The following is a 22,609-nucleotide window of genomic DNA, read 5'->3' on the forward strand; positions in this document are numbered from 1 at the left end:
TCCTTTTATGCATCTTTGCCTTTCAGACGTGTTGTTATCCTCATTGCTGCCCTATAAAAACATACATATACGACAAGTATGTACCAACCATTGTGCCAGTAGAACATCACAAACCATAGTGTTGCACTGATAACCCCAGTGTAAATGTCTGTGATTGGGTGGCCAATTGTTTTGCACAGGACATAATTTTTTTTGACAACAATAAAAGGTAGGAAGGTAAGAAAAGACAATTTTATGTCATATGAATAGGCTTGTGTGAAGTAAGACAGAAAGCTGGGGCTTTCAAGTTCCTTAATATTATTTCTCATTTAGTGCTTTGCAGTCAGTGGATGAAAATGTCACTGGAGACTCATAACAAGCAATGAGTAAATTAGAGGCCAATTTCCTTCTCCAAAAATTATTTTCTTAAGAGTGAAAAAGAAAGTACCTTGGCAATCGCAAGAGGAGACAAGTGTATTTTTCTTTCCCTGACAGTTAGAGGCTAATTATACTGACAAATCTTCTCTGCTGTGTTCCATCACAAGGCATGCCTAAAAGAAAGTGCTGCGAGAGCAGTGTCTTATGGGAAGTTCTGAATCAAAATCCTATGGCCCTCAGCCTAAACAAAATGCAGCTAGGCAACTGTGTTGGACTCTGGTAAAAGGATGGATCCCCAAGCACTCCACTGATCAAACCCTAACTAAACCAATAGGGAGGCTCACTGACGTTAATCAATGATATCTTTCCCCCTTTCTTTCAGAGTTGTTTATTATTACATTTCTATTCTACCATTCTTCCAAGGACAACCATATATACAACAATACAATGTAGTAGGCTAGGCAGTGTGTGATCTTACCCAGACCCAATACTGCACAATATTCAGAGCTAAGTGGAGGCTGAACTCAAGTCTTCTGGGTCAAAATCCAACATTCTATCCACTATCCATGGAAGTGGGGAAGTATTTCTGACCAATGTCCCATCCAGCTCCTGAAAATTTGCTCTGGAAGGTTAGAGGACCATCCAGAGCAGAATGACAGCAATAGGTTGAGGGGGAAGAGGGGAATTAGCAAGAATTGCCTCCCACTATTCTGCCTATGGATCTTGATCCTTTTCAATGAAAAGAAGGAGCCCTTGCATTCACCCTTGGCATCCATTCATGGTTAACTCATCCATTCTTGGCTTCCTGCAGATCTAATAGTCCTTACTAAGCATATCAAAACTTAAATATTTACAAATTTAATCAAATCTGTTCAGCTCAACTATGAAGTGACTACTCAGCAAGCATTTGGCTTTACAAATGCTTTAGCTTCAGCATTTACGATTCAGAAAAATGAATTTAATAAAACCCAAAGGTGAAGCGCATTTTGTGGGTTTCATCTCAAAAAATTGTCATCAATGGAAACAAGAACTGAAATCAACAACCACTTTTCATGTTACTATTTATATTAATTTTACTGGAGAATTCTATTTTTGGTCCCTTGACACCACATGGTTGAGTACATGAAATCTAAATGGATTCAAGTCAGTGCTGAATTTATTTGTTTTCATTTGACTGTTCACAGCCAGTTCCTTGGATTTTGCTAAGGAATGTTCTGGATTTAGGGCATTTTGGACAAACACAATTTGTTGAATGTAGTGTATTAATTTATTTGTCGTAATATTTAGATCAGCTCAAACAGAGGTTGTTATTATTCATATATATTTTCCTATCCTGCTATTCTAGTGCCTATGCACAACTCAGTACAGCTGACAACACATTAAAATCACATTATCATATAAAACAATACATTCAGTTAAGGTACAAAATTACAACAGAGGCAGGAACCAAACAGCCTTAAAAGGAAACACTTAGTAGCCAAAAGCCTGCCCCCCCCAAAAAAAAGAGTTCACCAGTCACTAGAAAGGAAGTTCACCCACTCTTCACAGAGCATGTTGTGCCACAACGATGGGTCAACCATTGAGAAAGCCCTATATTTTAACACCATCTCTCCACCATAAGTGGGGCACAAAGAACCCATATCTGTAGATTGTAAATATCAGCTGATGGCAGCTGAACTGTCAAAAATATAAATACTGGAAACAAAAACCATAGAAAAGGATCGCTACCCCAAGTGTCAAAGGAAAAAAGGGGGCTCAGAATAGAGGAGTTATTGTGCTGTGTGTCATCAACACCAGGTCTGATCAACCAGACAGATCTTTGGCTACTTAAGAAGGCTAGTCAGGTAAAGTTCAAAAAGCTCAACAACAGAAACAAGGCATCTGTCGAGAATAAGCCTGATAGAAATAACAACACATCTCTCATTTTGGATGTGAGACAGCCCTAATCTAGCAGCAGCCGTGCACTCCAGGACATTCCCGAGTTAAAAGTAGAAGCATTTAAGTGAACGATAGCCATATGCCTCCGTGTTCTATGCACAGCAGTGAGGCAAAGTGGAATTCCCAAAGAGGATATTGTTAATACGAGGGAAGCTGGTGTGTCAGGGCCCTGAGGTCTGTAAGAGTAATTTAATACAACACATGCCGTTTCCGAACAGACCCAAGCTTGAATACAGAGCAAACTTATGTGTCAGGGGGTCAAAGTGGCACTTTTACTAAGGGTCGGTAGGCAGCTCTGTTAGTCAGAAGCAAACGTGCTTCATTAAATGGAGTGGAACAAACAAGAAATCACAAGTAGGCAAAGTGAACTTTGGACTACACCAATTTCTATCAGCTTAAGCAAGTACAGGCTCCAGGGTTAAACAGAACACCACATATCTCTGCCCAGATGTGCATCATGTTACTTGTTACATCCCCTCCAAGATTGCTGGTCCTAAAAAAAAAATACAGCAGTGACCAGTGCTTCCCCCCCCCCCACAGGCAACAGAATCACAAGCCACTCGGTGCCAAAAAACAACAAAAAAGGGTCCCCCCTCCAAAAAAAAATTGTTTCTTAATTTTAATAATCGGTACGTCAGGGGAGGTGTGATGTTTGAGTTTCTTGTTGGTGCTGAGTCTGTATAGGATACAGCTTACACAAATGGAGTTGAACAACTCAGTCGAGTGACTGAAAGGAAGCAAGAACCGTCTTGCACTGTGATAACAATAAATTGACCTGCTCTTGAGACACAGTGAGTTGTAATGGAGGTGCATATTGACTTTTATCTTCCTTTCAATGGAAAGAGTGAAGTGTCAAGAGTTATTGCTTTAATATAAGCCAAGATGAGACCATTCGTTGTGTGAGTGCATCCAGGAAATCATTGCTCTAACCATGTTTTTAGAGGCCAGTTTACACTGTATTAAATCACCTTGATGCTTTCTCAAGAACATAATGACTTAATCAGCTCAACAAGCTGACATGTAGATTAGGTCAAAAACCCTCTGAGAAATAATCTAGGTGGGCCTGTTTCATGAAATATTTCAGTGACCTCGCAACAGACTGATATAATTCCATCAGAATAGACTCAAAAAAAATCTTTACAGACTCTGATTAGAGCATTAACTCAGGAACGACATATCCTGTTTCACCTCTGCCGCCCACCGCCACACAAGCCTTGCTCACCAGCATTGTGCAGTAGTGGCTTCTGGCGAGATCTCATGAGGCTGGCCCTGCATAAGCTAACTAAGGGGGAAACCTGGCTTGCATTCTGTTTCATTTTCCCAGAATGTATAAGAACAACATTCCAAATATGACAAAATCCATCAGAATTATTTGCAGTCCAATTTCAAAGTGGGTGACTTTACCTGAGGCCTTTATATAACGCACCATCAATTGAAGCTAATAATTAGAACTGATTCATAGCCACCTGATTTTTCAGCGAGCAAAAGATGTAGAGCCTTGACAGGCAACCAGGAGAAATAAAGCAGCATTTAGCATTTAATGTCACACTTTCAGCAACATTTGAGACCCTGATTATGATCTGACATAGTCCTGCCTTGCTGAGTCAAGTTGTTTTTACTGGTGGTGAGAACTGACATAGCCACGAAGGTCTAGGAACAAGATCAAATGTTTGGGCAATGGTGCATTACCATTGTGGGGAAGCACAACTCAAAAAAGGAAAACAAAAGCTATTGATGGCTTGGACTGGAAAACAACCATTCAATTAGATGAGCTAATTAGAAATAAACCACATTACGAATGAAAGGACCATATGATCCAATAAATTCTATCATGCAGGTATAAGACACCTCTATACATGTGAAGGTCTCTGTGAAATGCCTGGTGAGCTCTCTGTTCTACTCAACGCCGACAAAGAAAGCAGATCAAGCAATCAATAATTATTATTCAGAAGAATCTCATTTGTACTTGGGGAAGAACACAGTCTACTGCTGCTTCATCAAGGCAATTATATTTGATCTGTAGATTATTTTCTGTCTGCAATTATTGAAAAGATATATTGAGAGTTTATTAAGCCCTAAAGGGCTTAATGAAGCTGCAGTCAGAGAAAAATATATACCTCCATGACAATAAGGGCTATCAGAGATTTCAAAAGCACCTGATTGAATGAGCCTCAGACTCTGAAAGCAACCATCTGACAATTCCCACTTTAATATTAATATTCCACTTTAAATATTATTATTATTTAATATTGTTAAAAACAGGAATGAAGAACAACTCAGCTTAGGCAACCCAATCCACTCTATTAAAAACTTTGCCACTAAAAAAGAAATAGCACACATGAGGAACACTAATCTGCACTGGCTTTCCAGAATCTACCATCGTGGTCTTCCATTATCAAATTCCACAGATTTATGAATTTCATATCTTGTTCTCCACACAGGAACAACCAACCCTAACTTAATGAGTGGGTCAAACAGCATCACAGAAGAACTTGGCCTCATGTCTGCACATACAACAATAATTCAAATGGAAACTGAGAGTGAACAAGTTCTGTGCTGAATTTTATCATTAGATAAAATCAGAAAAAAACATAAACAAAAAAGAGAGAGAGAATCTGGTCGTAAGATATATTTGAGAAAACACAAGCCAGCTATAGAGACTTCAAATGACTCACCTGAATGGTAGGTGTGGAGCGGTTTCTTCGGGTTGTAGTAGTGGCCATAGTAGTGGTGGTCTCCATGACTGTTGTAGACATCTCTGGTGGCATGGAGGTTGTAGGTGCGGTTCCCAAGATGGATGGCACTTCTCCCACCAGCCGGACACTTCCATTGATCTTGATGTTGGGGCTGCTCTCTGCTGCCATGTTCAGCACTTTCAAACCATTGTAATAGAGACCGGAGAGCTGGCCTTGGAAGAGACGCCCTCTATCTTTTCCTCCAATGGCTATTTGCGCCTGGGTGTTGAAGATCGTTAACTGTCGTCCTAAGTGAAGGGGGGGGGGGTTGAATAACATTATTGGCAGGAATATTTCCCCTTTTTAAAACCCTTGAGTCCTGGCTGAAATGGACCAAAGCTCGAAGCAGGTTTTCTGATGTGGTGGTGATGGCAATTGTGGTGATTAAATGGCAGGAATGCAGTACCATAAATAGCTGTCCCGATGTGCCACAAATCATGATAAGCCTGAACAACAAAACAATGGATCCAGATCTTTGTGGTCTTGTTCCCGTAAAAATAAGCACATTCAGGAGGAATTTTACCCAAACCTTGTTTTCATTTCAAATTTAAAAATCCAACTCTTTACATATTGTTTTGGGAACTTGGGAGAGTTTAATCCAAGCCAGAACATCAAAACCTCCTTAGTTTTTTGCCCTCTCCAGAATGTAAAAACAAAAACAAAACCTGGATCCTTGAATGGACAGAGCAGAGATTCAGTCCTGTCCTGTGATTTGGCAAAAGATGAACAGAACACAGATATGTGCTAAGAGATGGACATACGCATGACTCCTTGAAACTTATAATAGCTACAGCTGTGGAAGATAGAATCTTGTTTTAAATAAAGGTTAGATTTAATACAATTTTTGGATCATATTTGCTGTGGAAGAGAAAATATGTGTCAATGCTGAATTAGTGCACATAAATAACCCTATGAGTTTGGGCCTAGTTCTCACAGTAAAACTGTGTCAGAGCTGTGTAACACTTCACACTGCAGGTGGGAAAAATCACATCGTTTACTATTCCTTTATACAAAACAATTCTCTCCACATAGAAAACTAAATATTGGGGAGAAGGTTTCCAGTAGCCTTCTCCCTGATATGAGAGCCCACACCTACAGTTAGAAGCATTGGTTCTCAGACACAGGTTCACTACCTCAGTGAGACCTAGGCCTTGATCTACGTACATGTAGTTTTTACTGGCGGGCCACTTTGAGAAGGGGCATAAAGTGGCAAGCCAAAGCCCTAAGTGAGCTGCCAGTAAGTCCCACAATATACAAAGTAACCACCATTATTTCCACACACCTCTCTTCCTTCAGGGAGAGAAGGGGTGAGACACCTCAGGAGGCCAGATTTGGCCCAGGACTACTGGCTGTTGTTATCTACCTATGAGGCACACTGAGAACTACTGTATAGTGAACACAACTAAGTTCCTTGAGATCTCAGAAGTGTGCTTCCTAACCCTATTTTTAAAGGAAGGCAGGGAGTATGCAGCATTTCCAGTCAGTATAGATCCCAGAAATAATTATTTTCCCACCTACAAATCAAGGGTGAGTTCACACAATTAGTTTAACAGGCAATGTGAACTTTTGATAGAAATCTCTCCTTCTGTTTCATTCCTCTCATCATAGGTAGGCAATTGCCAGAGGTGATGAAGAAGTGTGATTCATGTTCATGGTATTTCCACATATTCAGTTAGAAAAATAACAACTACAATTTTCACATGATAAACCCAGTATGAACTCACCCTGGATTTATTTTATATCCTTGGTCAGAATGCAGTCTTAGGATGTACTAAATGCAATTGGCTGTTGAGCAAAGAATCACACTGGCCATGTTTCAGAAGACAAAGCATTAATTGAATCATCCAATCCATTTATCCCCACATTTGCACACACATGCCCATTTCCCTCCCCTCCCTCCTTCTCTGCTGCACACTAACCACTTTCTTCCTCAGGTCCCCCCGATACATGCCAAAGGCCACCATGTAGCAGGGCACCTAAACCCCACTTTCTATTCCCTCATAGCCAGTGGTTAAAGTAGATCAGAATACGAGGGGAGCTCACCAATTTTGGTCGTCGTGGCAGGTCTCGAAGTCAAGTGGTGATGCGCTGTTGCATCATCTAATGGTGACAGGATGGATAATGGGGAAGAGAATGGGGACAAGAGAAGAAATGTATCTGAAAGGAGTTCCTATTCCCCAATGAGGACCCTAGCTAACCAAGCAAAGTAGGTATGTATGTGAAATTCCTGCAGCTTGAGATGGTGAGGTGCACATCCCCTTGTGCTATTGCAATAAAATATACATATATCGGGAGAGACTGGACCAAGATGGGTTAGTGTACAGATGTAAAAAACAATAAATTAAAAAATGGTAAGGATTGAGATATTCTGTCTTTGAAATCAGAACAATTTTCCTTTCTCCCCTCATAACTGTCCACTCACTGCTTTCCTCACAGTGCAGATGTGTTACATGTAGTTTTAGTGCTGGGACACTATGTATGGAAGAATAGCAATTTTTGCAGGACTCATTTTTTTAATATAAAAATAATTGCCTCAGTGGTAATTTCAATCTACTTTATCAGCCATTATTAGATAGTGAAGATGATTGTAATAATATGGCTCTGTTCATAGCAATTTCTTTCAAGTAATGACATGATAGCTGCAGTTATCACATGGAAAACTATGATGGGCTCTCATTAAAATAGGCCTTACAATTCAATTCACAGATTCCCTCTTTTGGGAGTACCATATCATCCCATTTTCTCCCTGAAACTTGCATTCTCATATCCATCCCACTGGACCCACACGGAGTGGCATGAACTGTGAGAACGTCAACCGAAACAGATATTTATCCACTTGCAGTCTCTGCTTAAAGCAGAGGTGGGCCTGCCATAAACAAATGTTTTGATCCTAGGATTTTTCCAAAATTTGCCATGGAACTTCACTTTCTAATTTGGCTTGCACAAGTCTTGCAACCCATCTGAATCTGCAAACTTCTGAGGAAAATAAGCTCTCTTTTGAGGAACCTCACACATGGCAAGGCACATTCTGAGGAATTGGGGAGTCTCTGAAGCTGCCCAAATCTACAGACCCCTTTATATTTTGTGTAAATGCTTCATTCAGCTCATCTGATTCTGGGTGGGAGTGCTGTCTAAACTAGAGAAAATGATGGTATTGCACATTACAAAGCCCAGTGCTTCTCCTCCTCTCACTCTCCCCATTTCCTCACATCTGGACACTACCAAATTATTACCCCAGAGCATTCCACCTTCTATCCTCCCCTAACAAAGTAAAAGCTAACTTGAGGCCCATCTAAATGTGCATCCCTCATGTGAGATGAAGACAGAAGCAGAGTTGTCAGATTCCATCCGTGCTTTCTGTTCATTTAATGGCTCTGAAAAGATGGGAGAATCGGGCAAAAATAGATATACTGGTCAGAGATCCTTAGAGGATGGGGAGATTGCAGGGGGTATATAATGTTCTGTTTCTAGCAGTTATGGGGCAGGGGACTGCATTTGCTCAGTGTTCCTTTTAGCTGCATCTTCTGAGTGGCATTTGCTGAACTTCTTGTTGCAGATGGAATATAGCTACTATAGAAGTGGCCTTCTTCTGAAATACAGGGTCCAGTATAAGATTTGCCCTTACCCCAGGCCAATTTTGTTGCAAAACTAGGGCAAAGACACAGCTGAATGTACCAAGGACAGGCTGCAGATCTTACTTTTCCCCGAAGAACTCCTTCCACTCCATCTTAGTTGGCATGAAGCACTTAGAGTGCTAAATAGTGAGAAAGTGGAACTAAATGAAAATTAAGTAGACAAAGCCTCTTTATGTTTTGTTTTCTCCTTCTTCAAGTAAATGAGAAGGCCTCTTCTCTGCTGTCCTTTTCCCTTTCATTAGAAGAGTAAGCATTCACATTGTCCTAGCGTTTTAGATATATCTACTCCAGGAAGATGAACTAATTCAAAAATAAATAAATATGTGAAGTATGTTATGTCTCCCTCTTGAGTTATGGGTTCTTTGAGTTCAGGAGCTGAACATGAGGCATGCAATGCACTGCACAGCTACATTTTATAATGTAGCACTGACACGGAACATGTGTGTTTGCTACAAAAACCAAGGATAAATCTCTAGGGAGACCTACTCCTAACTTCAAACTCTTGAGCGAGGCGTCTCTGCTTGAATGGTCAAGTGGAAAACAATGGGCAAAAAGAAAGAAAAATGTAGAGAGGAAGCATGCATAGCTGAAATGTCACGCCAGACCTCTATCTCCTCTTTCACCTACATTTGCGAATATCGTTCTTCCAAAGTAAACCTTTTGTTGTTGTTACAAAGATACTCTCTATTTCAAATACACCAATGAGGTGATCAGGAGCTAATCCGCATGGTGCAGTGCATTCAAATTATGTGGCTTCTGAATTCCTCCTCCTTGTTTGCACTGTCCTGATTGACGTGGCTCACAAAAGAGGAAAGCGTTTGCTTGCAAATGCTTTATTAGGTTTCCCTGTGAAGTTTAATTCTTTAAGTTTTGATCTGGTTAAGAATCCACAAACATCTGTGTAATCTGGTTTTGCAATTGACAAGATGTCAGGACAAATCTGAAACAACTATTCATCAGAACACCAACTGCACTAGCGAATGCATCAGTCCAGTTCATAGCACTCAGCTGGATTTTGGGTTTAAGCCTACAACAAGCCTTTATTCTGGATAAGCAGCTTTCTATCTAAAGCTGCCATACGTGGAATACTAGCACTAGCCGCTGATTGACAGTAAGGGTGTATGGCGATCTCCCTTTCGTTCTAGGGCAGCCACCCAACAAACAAACAACCTATTCTATTTTAAGTCATATGATATACAGTACTGATCCTTCCCCCCCACAAACACAGACATACGTACATTTTTTGAATTATCTCACTACCCACTCTGATCTTTCAGGTCAAGGAGGAAAACCCATTAGGCTGATACCAAGAACATGCTTGTGGTCCCTCTCCCATAATGCAAAATTAGGCATTTACTCTTGGTGTTGGATGCTGCTCTTACTATAACGGACACTGAGCAGCTCGTGGCTGGGCACTCCACTGCTACCCAGATCTCTCCATGGCTACTTGATCTGGGTCACAGAATAGCAGCATAAGCAGGTATCTGCAGAGCTTGCATCTCCAAGTATTGCCTCTTAATGCTTTCTGCTCTGCAAGGAAAGGGAAAGCATGAAAGGGGCAGTGTGTCCTTGAACACAGACCGCTGGCAGCAATGTAAGGGCACAGGTGGTCCATGCAGTAGCCCAAATCTCCCTTTGCAAATTGGGGCATTGGCACTGATTTCCTTTTCCTAGTTTCCAGTGTAGAGGCATGTGATTCCTCCCACCCCCTCAATATATCACAGCCAATACTGGGGGTGAGTGTGAGTGTATAATTATAACTTGCAGGAGCTGATTTCACATTCTCTCTCTTACACAAACATATATACTGAGATGCTCTAAGCACCTGTAGTTCCAAATAAATTTTAATTTCACTTCTGTTTCCCAGCTAAACTGCACTTACATACAGAGATATCACCATACTGGAGAATTGGTCTTATTCCCCGTTTTCTGAATCTGTACAAACTGAATTGGTAAAGTGGTTTGATTAACACAGCACCACTTTAGGCATGTTTACTCAGAAGTGCACCCCAGTGCATTCAATGGGGGTTACTCCCAAGTAAATGTGCATAGGATTGTGGTATTGCTAGAGGATTAAATATTACAACAGAAATCCATTTTAACTGTAAATCCTGTTTATGCATTTTGTTATCTTTGTATCTTTCTTTCCATCTACCCCTCACAATGGCTTTATTTCACATGGAGAAACAGCTCTGGCATTCCGTTGAAAAGTTCTTTTAATTACCCCTGCCCACACTTATGTATCTTCAAAATCAAAGGCACATAAGTGTTTAATAATACTTAAGCGCCACTGATTGAAATGGGACTTGAGGACACCTACGTTCCTCTGGATTGCATCCATTGTGTTAATTGTAAACGATTCCATTGTAGGTCCATTATATCTGGCAGAGAGTTATACTCTGTGCTGTCTGTCTCGATGGATTGATCCATCCATCTAGGCATCCATCAATTTATCATGTTCCATTTTGATAGCTATCTACCCTTGCACTCATCATCTTTACGAGGTCTTCTGACATAAGACTTTCTTGATGCATTAGGAAATGAATGAATGACTGGATGGGCAGGCAGGTGTAGATGAGTGAATAAATGATAGGCTGGTGAATGGGTGATCCCCCCCACCTGCTGTTTCTCATATATAGTGGCAACTGAAATATCAAAAAATACCTTGACATTATATATCCCGTTGCATGATACACTAAATATTACAAAATGCTTATGACAGATTGTTTTTTCCGCTGACAACATGTATCAATAACTGCCCAGCTCACCCCCATGCTTCCTAGAAATGTTAAGAGATCTCAGGAGCTGGTGTTTTCTTTAGAACCCGCTGCTCTGATGTGATTTTTAAAACAAAACAAAACAAAAAACCCCAAAGCACTGTCATCTTCTTCTTCTTCATCTTCATCATCATCATCCACACAACAGCAAAAACATCAATTTCAGAATTCCAAGGTGGTAAACACATATAAAACACTTGGGCATGCTTATTTCAGGCTTGGGGAAGCAATGGGGGGAAAGACTCAAATCAATGGTGAAAACTACAGAGAAGGAAAAAAAATGTTAAAAACAAGGATGGGTTTCTCAAGCACATGAGCTTCATCACAGCATCAGGCATGCACTAGTCTTAACAAAAGCAAGGCTGGAATTATCATTAGTGTTAAAGGGACTTTATTTGAGATTAGCAAAACAAAGTTAACCACTTTTTAGTCTGAAAAGCTTTTAACTTTTAAAAATCATTTCTCAAGAACTTGGGTCACATCATTTTTAGTGATAATAACTGGCATTTATGCAATGTTTTTTGGGGGGCACATCTGGCCATGCACCAAGCGAAAGGCATCTCACCAAGCATGCATGGTAGCCCAGTAACCAGGAGCTTAATAAAGACACTGGCTTTGTTACTTAACCTGGGACTAGAGCAAGGTTGGATAGAGGAAGGGATGTCAAGCACCGGGCTGGTGGGATGCACTGGGCTTAACATGGGATCCATTTTATGGGCCTGTTTTAGGGTGTTTAGAGCACTTCATGTTGTTATATCACTATAGCGATCAGTATTATTATTCCAGCAGCATTACCTGGCATTCTAGGGGTGCTGGGAGAGCCTAAGTGCCCTGGCCAGGCTTGCCAATGTTGTTTTCGTCTTTCTGTCCACCTATGACCCTGGCTGTGGGTTATCTGACAGCAGAGGCTGGGTCTGGTAAGGTAAAGGGTAAAGGGACCCCTGACCATTAGGTCCAGTCGTGACCAACTCTGGGGTTGCGGCGCTCATCTCACTTTATTGGCTGAGGGAGCTGGTGTACAGCTTCCGGGTCATGTGGCCAGCATGACTAAGCTGCTTCTGGCGAACCAGAGCAGCGCATGGAAACGCCTTTTACCTTCCCGCCGGAGCGGTACCTATTTATCTACTTGCACTTTGACGTGCTTTCAAACTGCTAGGTTGGCAGGAGCAGGGACCGAGCAACGGGAGCTCACCCCGTCACAGGGATTCGAACCGCCGACCTTCTGATCGGCAAGTCCCAGGCTCTGTGGTTTAACCCACAGCACCACCTGTGTCCCCTTGGGTCTGGTAAGCCACCTGGAAAATTCTCAGAGTGCCTTGGAGAGCCCAATGTAGCATGGCTGTCAGACATCATGGAGAATTAGGATGGCAGGCATCTTCCCAGAGTCAGCCTCTGCTGCCTTGTAAGCCCATGCCTGGGGGAGCAACAGTTAGGGGCCCCATCAAGACTGGTACTAGCCTTAATTATGTCCATATTACACAAGAGAGGTGATAGGGGCTTGCTAAGGATCACCTGCTAGGTTCATGACAGAATTAAGATTTGAGCATTGACTGGAGCACATCATCTACACAACACTAAATTTCAGTCTCCTCCAATCAAATTTCCTCTTGCTTTGCTCAAGTGAGGCTGAGGCCTCCTTCTTTATATCCCTATGTCTTACTTGATAAGCTGTTTAATGGGCAATCTCTCCTCTAAAATCCTTACTGAAATCAGTTAAAGTTAAAAACTTTGAGCAAACGTGTCTTGCTGCAATTACACAAGTCCTCCTAGGACCTCACAGTTTTTAGGCTAGCTACAACTATTAATAGGTTCAGCTCAGCAACAGAAAAGTAAACAAGATGTTTACTCAGTACTTGGGGAGAATTTGTGAATATTTTTTCTCTTCTTTTTAAAATACTCTGATACAAATAGATCTGAAGACAGCAGTCACCCCCACATACTTTTTCTTTCTTTCTTTTTATAAAAAAACAGAAATTAAGTCTGGTTCAGATTTCCATGAACTTCATAATTTTGGAATCATTTAAGCTCTGAAAAGGAAATCAGGTTGGGTGCAGGGTTCAGTCTCCAACACAGTATGTGCAGTGCTTGATACACAGTACTGGGCTTGGAATGAACTAGTTCAGTTTAATTAAGTTCAATGAATTAGTTCAGAAATTTCTGAACTGCTCCTGAAAGGAATTCCCCTAAATGCCAGGTGAACTGAATGTGAAATGAAGTTCATTTTGGCAAAGATGATTTCTAATACATCTTTAAGTTCATATTTTTTTTTACTCTTTTAGACTCTTAAAGCTTAAAAATCATAAAATCATTGGGGAAAATAAATGAAACCATTTACATTCTGCTGTATTTTATATTTTAGTACAGCAACTTGTAACATTCTGAATGAAAAAAATTGATGGAGATAATTTGGATGAACTTGAACTAAAAATGAACCAAACTAGTTCATTTTGTAAGGAACCAACTTGAACTGGACATGTTGAACCAGAACTAACTCCTTTTAAAAATGAACTTTCCTTGCTTTGGCACTGCATCACTATTCTTCTCATCTATGCACACACAACTTCTGCTGCAGGAATATTATCTGCAAGTCCATTCTGGAAATCTGCATGGAATTTGCTCGTTATCCACATGCAGCAGAATTCCAGAAGGAGTTCTGCATAGGGAAAAACTTTCCTTGGGGACCCTTTCCATAGAGCAGATGGAAAAGGATAATTGGAACCGCGTGAATGAATAATCTGAAAACCAGGGAGTTGGGAATAGATGACCCTTGGGGCCCCTTCCAACTCTGCAATTCTATGTTTCTAAGATATGATTCATTCATATTTAACATAACACCCACCTCATTCACTCTCTTCCTTTATTGTAGTTTATATATAAATATTCAGAATTGCTGTCTTAGGGGATTACTAGTAGGCGGTGGGCACCCAAAACAGATTAACTATGTTATAATGATTAGGGCCTGAAATATTTTAAAGAGATTTTTAAAATCTTGAATGAAGTGATTTCCAAACAATCTCTAAGGCAACTTTGATGCTAAATATATAGATGTAGTTTAAATATATATGTTTTTAGGGAGGGAAAAAAAACAAAGTTCATGCAGTGGTTAAATTGCCATAATACATATTGTTGCTTTGGTTGTTTCTATTTATGTTTAAAGTGGTGTTTTAATTTCTGCTTTTTTCTTCATTGCTTTTGGATTGCAAGCTTAGAATTCCGTCCCTTTAACTTCATTTTTAGTAGCAATGTATTATAGCATGATTTATCAACATATGGCAGGTGGAAGTTGACACAAATTATAATGAAAATTAAAAGAGTCATTTATGCAGCAGGCGATTCTAATTTAAGAAACATTTATTTGCAGGCTTTAAAAATGAGGGTTTAGAATCAAATGGATTTAAAATGAAAGTTTTAACAACTGTTACCTTTTTCCTGCAGCCATTCCTCTACGGGCCGGTTATATTTGAAGGGGATTTTCTGTTTTACCAATTGGAACGCAGTATCAGTGTTGCCTTTAAAGTTTAAAAAACAGCTTAAAAACAATCTGAAAAGTCAATGAAATAGTTAAAAAAACATCCTAGGCTTGCTTCTTTGCTTTTATTTATGAAGGTATTTAAATATACAGAACATGAAGAAGTATATTAAGGCTGTAATTAATTCTGTAATCCTATACACCTACACCTGGGAGTAAGTCCCACTGGGCCCAGTGGTGCTTACTTTTGCGTAGACATGCATAGAATTACACTGTTATTCTTTTAGTGTGGTACAGAATAGTTAACCTTTCATTTCCTGGAGTTCTAGAAGATCAGGTGATTAAAACATTGAGACAAAGATCGTGCCTTTTCTATTCCTTGCATGATTACCACTGATAGAGGAATAATTGGTTACATTTGCCTGTCTCTCCCCATTTAGCCAATTCCCAATATTTTATTATTCATTACTGTTTCCTGATGTGCTAACCCTTTGCTGAGAATTCCAATAAATCTGCCAAACCACTTCAGAAGGCAAGTGGGAGATTTTGTCCTGCAAGTAAAACTCCAAAACTTAGAACCTGAAGGAGAAAAGGTTCTGTTGGCCACCATTGAAGCCTCTAAATTTTCTCCTGCTACTGGTAAATAGAGCAAAGAAGACTGTTGCAGCCTGGGTCTTTAGAGTGGAAAGCACTTCAGGAGATACAAAAGAAAGAAAGTTGAACTACAGTTCAGAACCACACCGGGAGTACTGTGTCCAATTCTGGGCACCACAATTTAAGAAGGATATTGACAAGCTGGAATGTGTGCAGAAGAGGGCAACTGAGATAATCAAGAGTCTGGAAACCAAGCCTTATGAGAAACAGTTGAGGGAGCTGGGTAGGTTTAGCTGCAATAAGAGTAGACTGAGAGATGTGGTAGCCATCTTCAACTGTCTTAAGGGCTGTCACATGGAAGAGGAAGTATGCTTGTTTTCTCTTCTTCTTGAGGGTAGGACTCAAGGAGAGAAGAAGAGAAGAGTTTGGATTTGATATCCCACTTTATCACTACCCTAAAGAGTCTCAAAGCGGCTAACAATCTCCTTTCCCTTCCTCCCCCACAACAAACACTCTGTGAGGTGAGGGAGGCTGAGAGACTTCAAAGAAGTGTGACTAGCCCAAGGTCACCCAGCAGCTACATGTGGAGGAGCGGAGACATGAACCCAGTTCACCAGATTACGAGTCTACTGCTCTTAACCACCACACAATACTGGCAATGGCTTCAAATTACAAGAAAGGAGATTCCGACTAAACATTTGGAAAAACGTTCTGACGTTAAAAGCTGTTCGGCAGTGGAACAGATTCCCACAAGAGATGGTGGACTCTCCTTCCTTGGAGGTTTTTAAGCAGAGGTTGGATGGCCATCTGTCATGGATGCCTTAGCAGAGATTCCTGCATTGCAGAGGGCCGGACTAGATGACCATTGGGTTCTTCTCAACTCTAAGGTTCTAAGGTTCTATGATATCTATTTTCAAATATCTGAAGAGCTGTTACATGGAAGATGGAGCAAGCTTGTTTTCTTCTGCTTTGAAGGGTAGGATCTGAACCAAGGCCTTCAAGTATCAAGAAAGGAGATTCCGACTAAACATCAGGAAGAACTTTCTGATGGCAAGAGTAGTTTGTCAGTGGAACAGACCTCCTTGGAAGGTGGTGGTCTCTCCCTCAATTGAGGTTTTTAAGGACCTGTGAGGATTGCTTTAGTTGAGATCCTGGCATTGCAGGAAGTTGGAATAGATGATCCTCAGTGACCCTTCCAACTCTACAGTTCTGTGATTTTATTATTCTCCAAATACATGCAAGTGGAACTGAAAGCACTTCAGCTGAAGAGATGCTGAATCATTTCCCTTCCTCTCTTTTAAAATAGTACAGTTCCCTCCCCCCCCCCACATACTTATCCTCACAGTGATGGAAAACCTTCTGCATCACTTATATGAAGGCTCAAAGGGACTCACCATCTAGAGATGTAAAGAGTTGTGTTTGCAGCCTGGTCCCTCAGGTTCAACACAGGCCTTGAGCTTGGCTTTTGTGCTCACTGAATGTCTCCACACAGAATGGCACTGCAGTTCCAATCAGCTGCCTGGCATTTCTGTGGCAGTGATTCATATCTGATTTTGAGCCTTCAGCTGTGTTAGCAGTCAGTTTACATTTGGACGTCAGATCTGTTTCTTTCAATTTAGACATGGAGCAGGACTACAGCGTGGAAGATTCAGGTTAAATCCTCCTGCCGGGACATTTAAGAAGTGAAAGCTCTGCAGTGGGGTTGGAGCAAAGGGCAGGGATCACAGTCAGCTGTGAAAAGACCTGCTGGCTGCAGGGAGACAACTTAGCACGTTCATTCCAAGTTTGCCCTGATCAGGGTCTCTCGCTGTAATCTGAGGGAATGAAAGACTTTCGCAGGTGTGTGCCATTAAATGCAGGACTGACTGCTACCTATAGCAGGTCCCTTTGAGGTAATAGTTAATTAAGCACCGCAGACACATCTCTGAACTTCCTACTATACTTGTGCCTCAGGCCCAGTGTCAACCTGGCGCTGCCCTATAGCTTCTGCTATTAAGACTTAAAAGGCAATGTAAAATCGTGGCAGTATGTTCTGTCAATCATGTTTCTAATCGCATTAGTCATGTAGGAGGTTGCCTCAGGCATACGGATACACCTGAAAGGATGTAGCCAGCAATCCAGAATAATTTGAATTCTAATAAAAAAAAGAGATCAAGAATGCAATTACTTTGGAATCACTTCACTGACCATTCAGCAGGGCCAGCCCTTATAAGTGGTCAGAAGATGGGAGACCCAAAACTACACTCTATTATTTCTTTGTATATGTATAATAACTGGCAGCAAGGCCTGTGCAGCAGAGGGACTGAAAAAGAACATGATGATGAAGAACAAACTGCCGAGTCTGAACCTATATAAACCAGCTTAGATAGGCAGAAATATATAGCATACTATAAAAAAAAATGTGCATGCATTAGGGAATGTAGACGTCTATATAGAAATTGTGGAAATTAGGGTGCCAAAGAGAATCAGTTGTTCGTGAGATTAGGTCTTTGGCAGTATTTATGACTTGAACAGATAGAAAATAGTGAATAAGGTCTTAAAGGAAAAAGTGGGCAGTGAACCTCCCTCTGAACCAAATAAATCATTGTGAATTCTCATCTTGGGTAAATCTCTCACTGGTCTTTGTGGGTGCTGAGTTGCAGCAGAAGAGAGGGAAGTCACCCCTCAGTTCCAGTGGTAGAGTGTATGGAGACATTCTCATTTTATCCTCTGGCATCTCCAGCGAAAGATGTCAAGCAGCTGGCTGAGGACCAGTGGCTGAGACTTTGGAGTGGTACTGCTGGTATAACCAGACTTAACTGGGCTAGAAGAACCAGCAGTCCGAATCTGTTGTACAAGGCAGTTTTTCATGTATGAGCTTTCCCCAACATTAAAAAAAAACACCCAAGAAGAAAAACGTGAAAAGGGCTATAGTTACTTGTTTGCGCCCAACGCTAGTCCTACTCAGAGCAGACTCATTAAAATTAATTGTCATGACTAACTTAGGTCTATTAATTTCAATGGATCTACTCTGAGTAAAACTTTGTTGGAGACAATCTCAAATGGTGGGAATATTACTGTCGCATTCTGGGAAGTCCCTTCCAGCAAGGAGGTGAGCTAAGCTGAAGCAATGGCTTCAAGGGCTGCGTTGAAGTTCAGTTCCCACAAGGTCTGGGATTGAAGCCTAACTGCTGCCACCAGCCCTGCCACCTATTTCAGTCTCATGGTTGGACATGTACACTACTCAAAATGAAAGCGGAACACTTCATTTCCCATTGTTCATTCCCAACTTCTTGCAGTAAGTCCAGTCAATAAGGATTATCACCATCTGGGATTGTAGCCAGTGATTTTGAAAATCATTCACAAGCTAAGAACAAGGGGTCTAGTGGAGTGCTACTAAAATATTTTGCTTAAATTCCATGAATTTAAATTCAATTTACTTTACATTGAAAAATGTATAGCATACATGCATAACGTATCAAACCCTACAAGAAAACTCAAAATGCCTGCTTCAGTCAAAACCTAGACCTTCTTCAAAACCAGGAAATGCACAACTAGTCTCTACCACATCTTTAAAGATTTTGATTTTAAATTTATGTTTACGTTTATGTTTTATTATTGTTATTTTGCTTTTTTGCAGAAAGCAACTTTCAGTAATCCCATACCTGGAAAAATGCTAGGAAAAATCAAATGACACCTGAAAATTCAAGTAAGTTTATACTGCAGCATTAGCATCTTTTCATGTTCCTTTTTAACTTTATTTTCCCCCATTTATCTGAACCATTATTCAGAAAGCTTTAAGAACATGTGCATGAGAATGTGCTCGTCTCCGTACTTCATGGACAAGACTGAGTTAAAGGACAAGTTTCTCATTATCATTGTACACATAAAATATTCAGTAGAGAAGGAAACTGTGCCAGTTGCAAAAATCTCATTCATTAAAATATTCTTTGCATTTCAAATTATTATTTTCCATGCAGCAACTTTAATGAAAACAACACAGACTTTATCAGGAAACAAAAATACTTTTACAGGAAAAATTACATTCAACCATAGTTCATAAAATGATTGGATAGTTTGGTTGGTCATCTTAGAGAACAAACACCAAAGCAGTAGTACTTTAGGTGACCTTGGGCTATATGTTGTCCCCTGAAGCACAGCTCTATGAAATAATCACCTCTTTAATAAGCATTTGATTATTTGTATATCAAGTGTGGAGAACCTTTGGCCCTCCAAGATGTTGTTGAACTACAGCCCCCATCAGCTCCAGCAAGCATGGCCATTGGCTAGGGAGGAAGGGATGCAATGTCTTGAGGACCAAAGGTTCCCCACACCTCATTTATATTTTTGGAGTCAAAATCTGATTCTTGACAGAGAGAAGAGACATTAATGGAAAGTGTCTATACAATAAAGTACCAATGGAATCTTCTCATGTAAGTGGAAAGACTGCAGAGACCGGACTCATCGTTCATAAAACATTAATAATAATCTACTGATTTATTTTTGCTACTTGTGGCCAAAGCGATTTTAAAAACCTTTCCCCTTTGTACATACTTCCTTGCCTCTTATAATCAACCCCCAGAAATCTATTCATCATTTGTATCTCAATGCAAAACACATTATGGGGAAATAATAACCATTAAAAACATCCTACCATCTTTTGCCTGATCTATATTTGGAAGAAAGAAGTAATCAATCTAGGAATGTTGCTATCACCACCAAACTGAATTCACAGGCTTTCCTGCAAGTATTAATCTTGTCTTATATTGGATAAGTATAATTCAGTAAGTTTAAACTACATATGGTGAAGGGCTGGAGAGAGGCTTCCACAGATTATAGCATTATCACGGAGAAAGGATTCATTAGTTATGATGATGATGATAATAATAATAATAATAATAATAATAATAATAATAATAATAATAATAATTAATAATAATAGTTATGCGGAATGGATACACAAGTGATTCACATACCCCTGCTTGTTATGCTTCTGGTGTGACAACTGAAGGAGGAAGTTGTGTGTCTGTCCTATGTATGGTCATAAAATGTTTGTATACCCCATGAATATCAACAGAAGAGTAACCAACAAATTTCCTCTCCAGATGTCACATTGGAAGCACAAAATGCAGACATCCAGTGTTCTCATACCCAAGATCTAGTGCTTTTTTCAGGGGGAACTCACAGAAACTCAGTTCCAGCACCTCTCAGGTGGGCATCATTGCCGTTCTAAGAGAACAAGGGTGGCTGGTGTTCATGGTGAGTTCCGGCAACTATTTTTCTAGAAAAATAGAACTGCATATCCCAATCCATCTGAATGAAGAGTATATCATTACACATATAATTAGCATGACTCTGAACAGGTACATATGGTGTCTTTCCTAGTCAATGTTAAGTATATAACTGCTAAGAAGACTTACAAGAGGAGTAATGTCAAAGAAAGTAAACTTTGAGACGATAGAGTCCCTCTTCTGAAAACCAGAATAGCAATCACCTTTCCCATGTGCAGGAGGAGTCATGAGCTCACAGGAATCATCCCTTCTAATACTGCACTGATTGCTCAAGCAATTATATGTGCATATTGGTCAGGAAAGTGTGTGAACTAGTTCATTCATGATGCTTCTGACACCAAACATTAAAGGATGAAGATCTTTTGTTTGAGTCACAAAGCAAATATATTTTCTAAAATTCCAGCAAGAAGCTAAATAGAAGATAGACCCAGCAAAGGTATGCACATCCCCTTTGCTAACATGGATAAAAACAGTGTGAGAAGGCAAGAGGACAGAGAAAGGCCTGTTCATTTCACCTGTGAAATCTATGCTGGCCAGGCCACTGGCAGAGGAAGAGGAGGTCAGAGGGATCTGGCGGCACAATCTCGGTGGGGTGCCATTGCAGCTGCCCGCCCACACTGGACACCATGCCCCTGCAGGCAGAATGCCCCGCCCCCAGGATGCACGCCTCACCCCTGTGGGTGGTGCACCACACCCCCCCCCCCCGGACATGCACCACACCCCTACAGGTGGTGCGCCACACCCCGGGACATGTGCCAGCCCTGTCCCGGCCTGCTCTCCACCCCATGGTGCCGGAGCATGAAGCTCCACCACTGGGCCAGGCTCTAAGGCCACATCCATACCATAGGTTTAAAGCAATTGTACCCTATGTTAACAGTCATGGCTTCCCTCAAATAATCCTGGAAATTGAAGTCTGTTAAGGGTGCTGGAAATTGTCCCTGTGAGGGGTGTGTGTGTGTCTCCTAACAACTTTCAGCACCCAGGTTTCTTTGGTGTGAACATCAAAGACAGAACTCCTCTCTGCTGATGGAGGGATACTCTGCCCCATCCTAACCCACTTCAGCTGGTCTCACTCTGTTAGCATTTCCCAACTCTTACCACTCGTATTATTTTTTTCTCATTCAGCATTTCACAAAGATTCTTCTCCTGCACAGCTAAACGGCGTGCTTTCTTTCTTCCCTCCCTGCCCCTTTAAACAAAAACTCAGACGATCTCAATCCAGACTTTAGTCCATGCAGCCAGTTTCTAAGCCAAAATGGGTTCTCAGACCGCAGAAATAAAAGAACAATTCAGACACTGACAGACGTTGCATCTTGGTCCGAACACTTTTATCGCTGTTAAAAGTGGAGCAGAACGGCTCAAAGGTTCCAGTAAATTGCACTGGGCATTTGCTTCCAGGTGGGAATATGAATACAATCTGATGTGCTCTCTTCTTCTTGAAGTTGCTAATAAGAATGCTGCACAAAACACACACACACATCTGTTCTAAATTATCAAGGCAGGCAGTGCAATTTGGCATCCAAGAAAACAAAAGTAATGCTTCACGGTGACGTAAAAGACATGTTTTTCAAGGAGAAATTGTGACTAATATTTATTTCTAAAAGATACTCTTAGGTATTTTTAATACCACCCTTCAATCATATTCCCTGAAGTGGCTTAGAAAAAAACTCAATACATTAAAATGTAAATACAAAAAATAAATAAATGCTAAAAGATTATAAAAGCAACATAAAACAGTCAGAAGGATTAAAACGACATTGGAAAAGCTGAGGAAAAATGGGAAGAAAATAGGTACCAAGCGAACCTATCTACTGTAGGGGGAGTATTCTACAAC

At 40.7% G+C, this 22,609-nt stretch overlaps 1 protein-coding gene across 26 annotated transcripts in view; it reads right to left on the bottom strand.

The window, feature by feature from the left end:
- The window catches only part of NRXN3 (neurexin 3), a 1,185,406-nt gene that overhangs the window by 118,560 nt on the left and 1,044,237 nt on the right, over nucleotides 1–22,609 (bottom strand). For 17 of the 26 annotated variants that reach the window (XM_081908654.1, XM_081908643.1, XM_081908664.1 and 14 more), the window contains 3 exons: nucleotides 14,865–14,951; nucleotides 7,074–7,130; nucleotides 4,971–5,278 (listed from right to left, as the gene is read on the bottom strand). In XM_081908654.1, the coding sequence (XP_081764780.1) occupies nucleotides 4,971–5,278; nucleotides 7,074–7,130; nucleotides 14,865–14,951 (452 nt within the window). The remainder of the gene's footprint in view (nucleotides 1–4,970; nucleotides 5,279–7,073; nucleotides 7,131–14,864; nucleotides 14,952–22,609) is intronic. The other 9 variants (XM_081908647.1, XM_081908646.1, XM_081908645.1 and 6 more) reach the window with 2 other exon arrangements.

The sequence above is a fragment of the Podarcis melisellensis genome, assembly GCF_964234715.1.
Source record: "Podarcis melisellensis genome assembly, chromosome: 1".
NCBI lineage: Eukaryota > Metazoa > Chordata > Lepidosauria > Squamata > Lacertidae > Podarcis > Podarcis melisellensis.